This window comes from Musa acuminata, chromosome BXJ1-11, assembly GCF_036884655.1.
Source record: "Musa acuminata AAA Group cultivar baxijiao chromosome BXJ1-11, Cavendish_Baxijiao_AAA, whole genome shotgun sequence".
In the NCBI taxonomy this organism is placed as follows: domain Eukaryota; kingdom Viridiplantae; phylum Streptophyta; class Magnoliopsida; order Zingiberales; family Musaceae; genus Musa; species Musa acuminata.
In genome coordinates this window covers 5,279,838-5,291,737 of record NC_088337.1, presented here as the reverse complement: position 1 = coordinate 5,291,737, position 11,900 = coordinate 5,279,838, and the positions used below count along the sequence as shown (strand labels likewise).

The 11,900-nt window shown below is 42.4% G+C and overlaps 2 protein-coding genes across 5 annotated transcripts; both read right to left on the bottom strand.

Moving 5' to 3' along the window:
• Window positions 1-244: 244 nt before the first annotated feature.
• LOC135597006 (uncharacterized RING finger protein C4G3.12c-like) lies at window positions 245-4,977 on the bottom strand. Of its 2 annotated transcripts, none has more exons than XM_065089370.1 (6): window positions 4,576-4,977; window positions 2,415-3,344; window positions 2,141-2,335; window positions 1,883-2,037; window positions 1,250-1,360; window positions 245-637 (listed from the first exon to the last, which is right to left on the bottom strand). In XM_065089370.1, exons 1-6 carry the CDS (start codon window positions 4,696-4,698, stop codon window positions 583-585), a joined length of 1,569 nt encoding a protein of 522 aa, XP_064945442.1. In that variant the 5' UTR covers window positions 4,699-4,977; the 3' UTR covers window positions 245-582. The 2 variants fall into 2 exon arrangements, with proteins under 2 accessions (XP_064945442.1, XP_064945441.1); XM_065089369.1 differs by having other exon boundaries at window positions 2,415-3,347; window positions 4,576-4,974.
• A 772-nt stretch (window positions 4,978-5,749) lies between these two features.
• LOC135582095 (3-dehydrosphinganine reductase TSC10A-like) lies at window positions 5,750-8,777 on the bottom strand. Of its 3 annotated transcripts, XM_065089368.1 has the most exons (5): window positions 8,541-8,777; window positions 8,387-8,463; window positions 7,201-8,191; window positions 6,837-6,984; window positions 5,750-6,226 (listed from the first exon to the last, which is right to left on the bottom strand). In XM_065089368.1, the coding sequence occupies exons 3-5, from the start codon at window positions 7,894-7,896 to the stop codon at window positions 5,928-5,930; spliced, it is 1,143 nt and encodes a 380-aa protein (XP_064945440.1). In that variant the 5' UTR covers window positions 7,897-8,191; window positions 8,387-8,463; window positions 8,541-8,777; the 3' UTR covers window positions 5,750-5,927. The 3 variants fall into 3 exon arrangements, with proteins under 3 accessions (XP_064945440.1, XP_064945438.1, XP_064945439.1); XM_065089366.1 differs by having other exon boundaries at window positions 7,201-8,463; XM_065089367.1 differs by lacking the exon at window positions 8,541-8,777 and having other exon boundaries at window positions 7,201-8,470.
• Between the last annotated feature and the right edge of the window lie 3,123 nt (window positions 8,778-11,900).

Sequence of the window (11,900 nt, the reverse complement as noted above, 5' to 3'; positions counted from 1 at the left end):
TTACACCTGTATCTTACTTGAATCCGACTTGACCGGGAGTCTATCCATCTTTAATTTGGCTAAAGATAAACTTCAATTCAATCCAATCATTATCAAAATGTCTTCTTAGCCGACACAGAAGCATCTTATAAAATCAACAAAAAGTTAACCTCAGAAATACATATTTATAAAAAATTCCCAAAATTCATGTTCTTTAAAGATTTCTAATTGAGTTTAAAAACCCCTATGCTCCGCACTAATTAGATAAATTAAAAGCTACCTTCACATAATATTACGAATAATATACAAGGAGTCTCTTGGTAGAGAGAGTTTTACAGAAAACGCTAATCAATGAATCTCTTGGTCTGCTGGCTACAAAATGTTTGTACATACAGACAGTGCCGTTGTACATCTCATAATTGGATACTCATACAGATTTTACCAAAACAAGAGCCAATGGAGATCCAAAGTTGAAGGTGATGCACACTGAATATAATCTAATGTTCAGTGAACGGGCAGAAAAAATAGAGGTCACTTTAAATTTGTAGCTGAGAAGGGATTGGTGTTGCATGAAGGACACTCAAGACTCCTTTAACTGAGCATCTACTTGCTTGATGCATCTATTGTGCAAACATCCCGTCGACAAAGGGGGCATACCCTGCACAGGAAATGAATTGCATAACATAAACATATATCCTGCCTCTGGTTAGACACGGTCGACTGCTTAACAGTGAGCTTATGAAAACATTATATTTATATATAAATATATATGCAACTGACTCGACGAATGATTGGTAACAGGATTTTAATTTTGCTCCTTTTTTTTCTTCTGGGTGTTATGTCGATGGCATGTACGGTTCTGAGAAGGGACATTTTATTTCTGTATCTACTCCTTGCCATTTTGTTCACTATTGTTATTGCCAGACTGCTGGTGGACACTGGACATGGATGAATGTTTTTTACTTTTCATTCTTCCATTCTAACCTCGATCAGGGACAGCAATCTAGTCTCCTGGAAATTAAAGAGGTAAGGGTTTTCTTGCTGTTCTAATTACTCTCCCTTTTGAATTTTTCCTCTTTTAGCTAGCACACTAAACTCCATATTCAAATAATACTATATTGTGAGATCACAGTAATAGAAAGAATGTGTACTAGCAACGTATCTTAAAGAAGATTCCAAATCTGTGCAAACAGGTTATGCTATTAACTTAAACATTGTTCGTCAAAGATAAATTATAAATGAACAAGAGAAAGACACATTAGAAGGATACCTGTGAATTTCTTTCAACCATTTATCTATACATGTTCGATGAAATTCGTGATTGCAAGGCAACATCCGCATGCAATCCCCTTCTTCATACTCCACGAGGCAAATATAACATCTATTAATCAAATAGCAACCAGGAGAATATGTAATAAGCATAATAGCTTAAACTTTAAGAGCAACAATTGTTTGTTATATATTTTTGAAAGAAAAACATAGAGAAAATTTTGTTGTACAATTATTTAGCATTCGATGAGAGGTGCAAACTACCAAGTATTGCTCAAACACAAGTATATATGGAGCCACTAACTAACAATAAAAATTATGAACAGCTTGGACTGCAAACTACTGCTGATTGAAGACAGAGAACACATACAGAATTATTCACAGGCTGATAAACTGAACAAGTATGCCGTTGCATCTAAGCTTCTAAAAGCTTCAGGGTCAGCGTGATGACAATATTTAGTAATGCAAATTCAAGTCCTTTAACCAATCACCTATCGATCCAAATAGAGGATACAACTGAACAATTACAATAAGAAAAAATCTGTAACTCATAACCTTTTAAACCAGCAGCAGTAGAACATTTTCAGGGATAAAGTAAAAAAGGTGCCTGAGGAAGCAAGGGAGTGACTCTTACTGTGCAACCTCCTCGTTTTGGGTTTTTGATGGCTTGCGATATATTTTTACTGGAATACACTCTACAACCTCCTTTGGTGCAGGAACTGATCCGATGGCCGAAAAAGATGGTCGAGAAGATAGAACTACAGACTGTTGGTGGATTTCATCCAAAACCTAAAAGAGATGCATAACTGAAATTGATGTTGCCCTCAAGAAGGAAAATCAAGAAACCAACAAATGTTTTTTGTCCATGGTTTTATTCACTATTCCACTATACCTCAAACAATGCTTCAGCAAGCATAACTATCCTTGATATACTCGCCCTTGTGCTTGTGTCATCATCAGGATTGGCAGTTTGATTATTTGTTCTGCATGTGCAGTGACCTGTTCGATGCTGACCAGATAATATACATGATCTATCATGACCTAACAAACTTTCAAATCGGCTACCAAGTCGTTGAAGAGCACGAACCTGCAAATAAAAGTTGATTCTCTCTGGGATTACTACACAAATATGCACAACTACAAAGATATAATTAAAATTGTCCCACCTGAGATCTTATTCTTCTTCTCCTTTCGAGGAAAGCTGATCTGTGCTCAAACACATCATGATTACCAACTCTCCGTTGAGTATCTGAGGCATCATCATCGTTGGTATCCATAGTTCGAGCAATTTGATAAGGTACACTACTAGAGGAATCAGGCAACAGTTCACTAGTCCTCCGGGAAGAAGAAGGTGCTCTACCTGCACCACCAGAGGTTTGTCTTCCACTAGCCTGCTCGCTGGACCACACAGGCCTATCTTCCAGAAAAGCAGGACCAAACAAGCCATCAGAGAATGGAGTCCTTCTTAGAACTCTATTTCGGAGCCTTCCAACACTTAGTGTTCTACTAAATCGTATGCTACCTTCCAAAGGTTCTTCAGGTCCAAACCTTCTATGAGAATGCCTTGTATTTCTGGATTCTACAAAGCTCCTATTAGAATATAGACTAATTGTAGCATCTCTGCCTGCATTAATTCGAGCTGCATCTTGGGAAGAGCTTGGTTCCAGAGATTGTGTATCATTTCTATTCATAGAACTATCAAGATTTACTAAAGCATGTTCTCCTGCATCACTTCTCGGGTCAGAGACAGCAGCAGAGAACAGAGGATGGGACTCGGATGAACCCAAACTGACTGCTCTGTTGAGCCTAAAGTTGATATCATCTGGGACAAAGTTCAAATGAGAACATGACCTAACTGAAGTGTTTGATGATGCATCAGCTACAGCATTTGTTTCAGAATTGCGGCTGGGAACCAAATCAATCTGCTCTATACCCCCATTATCTCCTCCACATTGTTCACCATCAGAAGAATGTGAGCAGGGAAACTTACCATGACAAGCAAGTTCAACTTTGTCACAACCATCATCATTTCCACCGCTTGATTTGCTCGCTACTGCAGTACAAACAGTGTGCTTAGGCCTCCCATTCTCTTCTATCTTCTGCACCCAAAAGTGATAACTTATAGACATGTACAAAGACTCTAGAATGGCATAACATAATTATGACAGAATAATTCAGATACCAAATTGAATAAAACAATAAAAAAGAAGATGAATAGTATGTTCTACAAGATTTGAGATCAACAAGCAAGGAAAGTCCTGCAGGATCTCACAGGGATTCGCTTTGCAAAGAACTTTTATTATGCGCCGGTTAACACACCACATGATTAACTTATTACAGAATGCATTGGGCAAAAACCATTGACTAGAAGTATATCTTCAATGGGAGGCGAAAATGGACAATGGTATCTGCACCAGAAAAGCAAGGACCAAATCATAAATGTGCTACCTAACAATCATGGCATAAATAATGGAAATATGGTGCCAAAAATCTCTCTTCCACTGCTTCTCTTTCCAAAAAATAAAGAAAAAGGACAAGGGTGAGGAAATCTAGGAAAAAAACATTACAATAGGTTAATCTGGCAAAAATTAGAATTATAATTCTCCGTGTCCAAAGCTTTCTGAAAATTTTCCAGCTTTGAGAGACAAATGGCAGCACCGAGTATAATGAATATGCAATGTATCTCCTTCAGAATCTTGTTAAGGGGAAAAAGCCAGAGAGGTATCAACTTCCTGACTACCATAGTTAATTGACGCATTTTGAACAGAAAATATAAGTTGGTAATGCTACAAACTTCCGAAAAATGTACATATTTTTAGAGGAAAAACAATCAAAATATGCCAAGTAAAAGACGCACATTCATGAAGTTAAAAGATCTCCATCATGTCATAATGCCGTAGAAGAATAGAAGAATTTGATTTGTTCAAACACGTAACGATTGCAGGCAGGTCAATATAGAGAGCACGTTTGCCTAGATCATTCCCACCGGAAGCAGAATAGAAGAGCACGTTTTCATAGTGTACAAGAGAAGCAGTGACAGATTCTTGTCAGCCCTGATACACTAATAGAATCAGCAAGTACTTCTCTTGTAATTTCAAGCAAAAGAAAGGAAAATGTAAGTAATTCAAGAGCATTTTTGTTGCAGTGTCTCTTGGAATTGGTTTTCGTAAAGCACAGATCGCCTCAAACTAAGAAAGATAATAAATTAAATAGATAAAAGCGCCCTGATCCGCCAACAAGTAATGCAGATCCGGCGTTTCGCAACACAGATCAAGAGCCATTATCTAAACAGATCTAAGGCAGAGAAAGGAAGAAGCGATCGCCCACCTGAATAGAGGAGAGACCGAAGCAGGAGGAGGAGTTGAAGACCCTAACTCCTGTCGATCTCAGCTTCCGGACGCCACCCGACGAAGACGACGCCGCCGCGTTCTTGCTACTGCCAGATCCCATCAGTTACCTCCTCCTCCCTCAATCCGATGTTACTGCCGCCACTCAGATCCGCCCAATGCGAACCAAATCCCCATCATTCCGACAACCAAACCCCAAAAGAAGAAGAAGAACAGTGAAGAACCGGAGGGGAAGAGGAAGCGAAGGAGAGAAACAGCTCGATCCAGAAGCGAAGCCGAACCCTCCTCTCGCTATTACGATATCTCGCTTTATAATGACAACGACGAGAATATATTTGTTCCGATGTTAAAAGGGTATTGGGGGTGGGCGGATGGATGAGGACCGTCAGATCAGTGAGTGACTGTGAGAGATGCAGCGCGTGGTGTACCAGTGCAAAGTGTTCTTTTTGTTTCGTCGACAGATTTAGAATTAATGACTGTTGTTTGGTTGCTGGGAGCTGTTACGGCCCTTCCGTTTAAAAACATTTAAATGCAGGAATGGATCTCGAAACGCGGAGCGTACAGCACTTTGCGGTGGCGCCAAGTTGGCCACCACGACGCTCTCATTTTGTCACTGTTACACTTACTATTTGTTATTATTATACGCAACCAGAGGCAGAGACTTACAGGGTGGTGGGGATCTGCTGGTGCTTTATGGAACAGCAACAGGGGAACGTGCCAACAGATGACTGCCACGTCGACTAGTTCCCTTGTAGCCGGGGAAGCATTGGCATTTCGGCCATGTCATCGTCCGATGTGCATTCAAACAATTCCTTGGAATGCTTACCAGAATGGCTGGCTCGACACGGGCGCAAAAGCGACCCGGAATGCTCGCAATTTTTTGTTTTTGGTGAACACAGTATTCGCAAAATCTTGTGATGTGCTCTTTATTGCGACAAATTCTCGACTAAAAGAAACTTACTCGCTGAGGTATTAGGGAACTTTGGAGAATGGAGAGTTTCACACGTGTCTCACGCCACATTTAAAAGTTTCAATAGCGATTCTCTTTGAATAAGATAATAATTCTGATTTAATTTAATTTTAAAAATTAATATAATATATACAAAATATTTTTAAAAAATAATTAAATTTATTTTATTAATAAATTAACTAAATTGCTCCGACAACAATTCATGCGCAGATTGTCACATAAACCAATTAGTAAATAAACAGGTAACCAAGAAAGAGCATAAACCTAAAGGCTTAAGCTTATTCGTACAATAGGATTGCTTGAGAAGTAAATTTGAGCTGTGAAAGGGGACCACCTTATTTTCTCCAAAATGGTGGTGCTTATTACAAGCCCTTCTTTTTGGAATGCCAGTTTTCGATACTACTAAACCAATTCCACTGGAAACATAAACCCATGAAGCGCATGAATCCGGCACCAAGCACCTCAGCTAATGCAGTCAAGAATGAGCTCTGTGGGGACAAACCAGCTGTTGCTATAGATAGCATAGTCCCCTCGAAGTTGCAGGGAACAATAAACCTTGAAGATTTGATGCCATCTAAAGCTTTTTTAGCGACATCATCGGCCTTCATACCACCAGAAGACCCTGCTATGATATTGGTGAGATCTGGCCGCCTCCTGTGCTCTGTATTCAGCAAGAGAAGTCATGTAATCATAATAGCTTGTTTTAGGAAAACGTTTGAGATCAAATGCTATGATATTGTCGCAATGCTAACAATGGTTAAATGGGTCAGAGAACATCGAGTCCATTGTCATATGTTAAGACACAACACATGATTTATATAAAGAGAATAATAGCTCAAACTAGTAATTGCAGATGAACTAGCAACAAAGGTAGAAAGAACCATCCCAAACTTTTACTGCTTTTATTTGAATAAATACCACAAGGTTCAGCATAACAATGATAATGATGCTTGTTCTAGTACTTATTCTGCGGATAAAGCCCATTGACATTTCTCTACCAATCAAACTGGTATAAAGCAGAAACTAAGATACCTTAAGGTGAGCATGCTTTCTTCATTTATATGATATGATGCACAGCAGTTGAAAGGAAGGAGATGAACACTTTTTCAGGTAAGGCTTTTCTGGTCAAACACCCTTTTTGTCAAATTTGTCAAACGGGTTGACTTCACAAATTCATATTGATGAACACTGTGGTCCACAATTGGTAATTCGAACTCTGCTGACATTTCAAATGAACAGTGCAAGAAGATCACAAGGGACTCGTTGCATACCTTCGGCAAAACCTGGAGTCTCTGTATCTGGAGGAAATATCATGGACACATGAATGTCGTCAGCAATGACCTCATGCTGCAGAGCCTCCGCCAAGCCGCGAAGTGCGAATTTGCTAGCGGAGTACGCTGTGTAACCGTAGACACCCACCTACAGCACGGAACGGTAACCAAAAGATCACAAATCTTCGAGTTCCAAGAATGTTAGGGAAGAACGATGATGCTGATTAAAAGATTAGACCATCGGGGGGACCAAATACTTGCAGATCGGTAGATAACAAGTTGGGCGGCCATTAAGAAAAGCATGCTCGAAAAAGTAGTTCAATCATTATAAGGGGTCAAACGTCGAACAATTTAGCGGCGGTACCTGGCCGGCCTGAGAGGACATGATAGCGATGGAAGCAGGGAGTCCCGTGACCTTGGTTCTCTGCTTCATGATAGGCAGCGCAGCCTTGATGAGGTTGAAGGTACCCATAAGATTGACCTCCACCATGAACCGCACTTCCTCCAAATCCTGTTTCTCGAGCTCTTGCGGCGTGAATACGCCGTGGTTGCACACCAGTACGTCGACGGGCCCGGCCGCCTCCACCGCCTTCGCGACGGCGTCGGCGTCCCGAACGTCGGCACTGAATATGGCAACGTCGACGCCGGTTGCGAGGCGGATGGCGTCGCGGGCCTCCTGGAGTTGGGCGGCTCTACGAGCAAGGATGGAGACGTGGGCGCCCTCCGCGGCAGCGAGGCGGGCGAGGGCGAGGCCGATGCCGCTGGAACCCCCGGTGATGAAGACATGGCGGCCCTTGATGGGAACGCGCACGGGGCGTGGGCGTACTAGGAAGGCGAGGACGGCGGCGAAGACGACGGGAGCCATCAAGACGGGGAGGAGGAGCAGAGGAGAGGCCATCGAGTGTTGGGAGAACAGAATTGGGACGGCACCAAGAGACGGAGCTTGTTTCTGAGCTCTGTGCACTCCGATCCAACGGTATTCTTGAGACGGAGCAATATGTATATATACAAGTAGGACGAGCGAATGGGAGTGGCTGAGCCGATGGATGAGTCCTGACATCCAAAGATCAACGGTTCTAATACAATCGGGTGGGTCGAGTCGAGCCCACCATAGAAGACCGGTAATCTTCTATTCATAACGTATCCAACACTCACTCTCTGACCATCACAATTAAATGGTAATGCAGTTTGACTAGATCTGACAGGCTCAGGAACTTTGACCACATCAAATTGGAACGAAGAAGAGATGATTGGTGGGGTGGGAGGGAAGGATTCGGTCCTGAACCCGACTCAAAGGTATGACTTCCAATATGAAAGCCGAACCAAAAAAGTCAAGCCAGTCACATTCTTACTCCCTTTCAAGTCAAAGAGGAACAGAAGTTTATTGCAATAAGATTGTTAATTTATTTGATATGTTATTCCTAAATTCGATAAATAACAGAATTTAGTTCAGACTATTGAGTCCATGCAACATAAGCAGAATTGATGACAAATAATCGATAAATATAAGAAATATTATCCTGTTAGAGAATACGTCGGAAAGTTGGCACCTTCATGAGTTGCCGAAGCAGAGAATCGAGCGGGCATGCATTAGCAACATTTGCTCGACGATAGCAGCCGCCGCCGCCTGGTCATGCACAAAGAAACAATCAAAGCATTGATCATGATCAACAATCGAAATGAGAGCTCTGCCAGTAAATTAACCTCCGACCAAAACACAACATCAACAATTTTAATGAGAGGGAGAGAGCACTGCGTGCTGTCGAGTTCCAATGACATTGACACAGAGAGAAAAGGTGCAGGGGAGAGGTGAGGAATCCATGTTGGAGAAGAGGAGCACGTGCAGAGATGGAACCAAGCTTTGCACGTGACCTGCTTCTCCAACAAGGGTCTCCTCACCTAAAGAACAGGATCCATCGAGATCCCATGTTTGCTCCGAAAAGCATCAGCAAACGAGGGTGAGGAAGATGAGGCAGCTCTTCTTCCACCTATATAGCAGCAGCAGTTCACCAATGAGTATGGAGTCTTAGAGTGGGTTTGGCAAAGGGTGAAGCGTATGGAGCAATGGAGCGACGAGGGGCCCCCTGCTTCCTACTTCCACACATTGCAAGCCTCTCTGTGCGTTGGGCCAGCGAAGCCAGAGCAGGGAATCGTCCTTCTAGGACAGTTCTGACTGACGTTGTTGGCTCATCTGCTGCCAAATTGTCCACGTAGAAGGAACAGACAAATAGCCACGTAAAGCAACCGAATGAAATGGAACAACGACAGTTTTGATGAGATGTCGCAAGCATCAATAACAATAGATTGAGTGCAGGAGTTGATCATAATTTTTCTTTCCGTCTTTCTCGAGCTTTTGTTACGTGTACACCACGTCAGTGGATCCTGCTCTTGCACGAGAAGTTAGCTGTCCGTGTAAAGTCAAAACATCACCCGGAGTTAGTGAACAATCACCGCTTATACTGACTCCGTATCAACCCAAATCAATGTGTCGTTGAGTCGTAAATGATTGATCATGACGTGTTGGATTAGGATTACATCATTGTGTCGTGTTGAACATAGACAACAATAGAATCCAATGATCATCAGAACCGAAGTCGACAAAAGAGTTGGGATCTGTTCTTAGAGCACATCATGACAGATGTTGCAAGATGGATGTTCTCTGAGGACAGCTTTGATGTCGCTCTTAAGAACGCAAATATTATAGATCAATTGTCGGATAAACACAGAAAAACTCTCGTGCTTGATATGAGACAAGACAGCGCTTCCCAGAATTGCTGCAGCGATGACGGGTGCCTCAGCTCTTTCCTCTTAAGCTTCAAAGCTTTGAATACTCGAGGAACGACTAAAGAAGAGAAGAAAGACCTTGTTTGGATTAAATATTATGTTGTTGGGTCATCTATGTTTACTGATCTCCAACGTAACATAATTTGTACTTCAAGGTCATCTTCCTCGGCCTGTCTCGAAGCTGGCAGCTGCATTTTTCTTCCCTCAAGTAACCCGGTAATATCATCATGAAGGATTGCTTTCACCTCTCCACTTCCACTGGCACAAGCAGCAGAACGTCTTCACCCAGCCTCTTCTGCTGCCCGGGGGGGGATTTCGTGGTGCGAAAGCATCAGAGATCTGCGGATGATCTCACGCAAAGAACGTTTCTGGTGCGTAAAGCTTGGGTTGCCCAGTGCGATCACAGGTGAATGCAAACAGTTTTGGTCGATGGCTGAGAGATAAACAAAACATGGGTGATACAGTCGGAGTGACACTTTTCTAATACAGGAGCACAAACACATCATGTGGTGTGTTGATGTGTACTACAAAGACTAGATTACTGTGCTGATCAATGTTTAGTTTACATGTAAACTCATTACAAAATCCAGTAAATATCAAAATTTTCTTCTCTCTCTTAATAATAATAATAATAATAAAGAAGTTGAGCCTCCCAGCAGCCGATGTCATTGTATTGCCTGGTTGGTGAAGTCAATAGATAGGTCCAATGTATCTAACAAGCAAAGTACTGTAGTTGTTACCATTAATTACATGTGATGTACTTGGATTACTACTACTACGGAGGGCACACTGACATGTGTTGTGCGAAAGCTGTACTGTGGTTCCTTTCGGAACGATGAGGGTACGCGACAGTGTGCTGTGGGAGCTGTGCTCCAGATTTGTATACATAGACATACGCGTGAAAAGGAAAAAGCCAAGATATGATTTGTACATACATGTGCTTGAGTTAACTACGTTTCTATCAGGAGCATTGAGTCTCAAATAATACATATCATCACCAAATAGCAGGAGGAGATGTTGAAGCTAATTCTTCGTCTTCCCTCAAGATCTCTGGTAGTTCAACTCCTCCTGCAATTGCTTGGACATTCCAGCGTACTGAGAGAGGACACATGCATGCATGCATAAACACAAACAGAAGTAAGCAGTTTGTTCGATGGATCGATAGCTCACTGCTGCTGGTCATTCATACTTCTTTGTTTGGCCTGCCTGCCTTCCCTCGACCCAACGGCGTTTGGCCAACAATTTCGAGGACCACTGGACGTAATGGCATTGAGTCGAAAAAGACAGGCTGACTTTCCAGTGGGAGGTGGGACAGGAACCTTTACGATCGACTTCTGCCACTCGACACTTTCTTTTGGAGTCTTCTCTAAAGGTAGTTCAGTTACCCGAGGGCGAGGGAGGAAGAGCATCAGGTAGGATTCGAACCTAGATCCGAGATCTGATTGACAGTCCTAGAGTTGATGACGAGAGGAGGTCAGTAGTACACATCGGGGAAGAGCAGCTGAGTAAATAGAGATTACCATAGTGTTGATGGAACGGTAACTATTAGGTAGGAGTTCATTCATCCTTTCACAAGGGCATTCGCTAAGCAGCTAAGCGGAAGTCAAATACCCGGCGAAGTCCTATCCCCTCCGGTAAGTAATCAATTCATTTCGAACATCTCATCGCTAATAACTAAGTGCGGCAAAGGCATCCCCACTTATACAAGCCTAAATCATTGAGTGCTGCTATAACAACGTTAACAACAAGTCGCAGCTCACTGTTTTGGCGTGTTTGTAGAAAGGTGGGTAGCCATCCACATTAGTAGCTGACCTCAATCACGTATGCATCACTGTGATAAATAAGTTAACCTAACGTCGATTGTCTGGAAGTGAGAGAAGCAGGCAAATGTCGAATTTGGAGAGAGAAAGAGCATCATAGATAGGTGTTGACAATGGTTAGCAGTGATATGAATCACAGTATCACTGTAAAATACTGAAGAAATAGGTCGCAGCTGCCAATAAAAAGAGGCTTCTCCGACAAAACGTACATGACGGGAAAGAAGGTTGGAGTCTGGCGGCGTTGAGATGCCTTCTTCAATCACAACCATCTCCTTGTTTGCTGCAGATGGTCACTCAAAGCCGCAAGATTACCTGGACGAACAGACAACGAGATCAAGAACCACTGGAACACTCACTTGAGCAAAAGGCCATTAACCGTCGATGACCTCAATCTCAAGCTCATTCAAAACACCGAGACCGCTCGTATTCTCGCTTGCCCTCCGTAGGTTCCTATTGCATC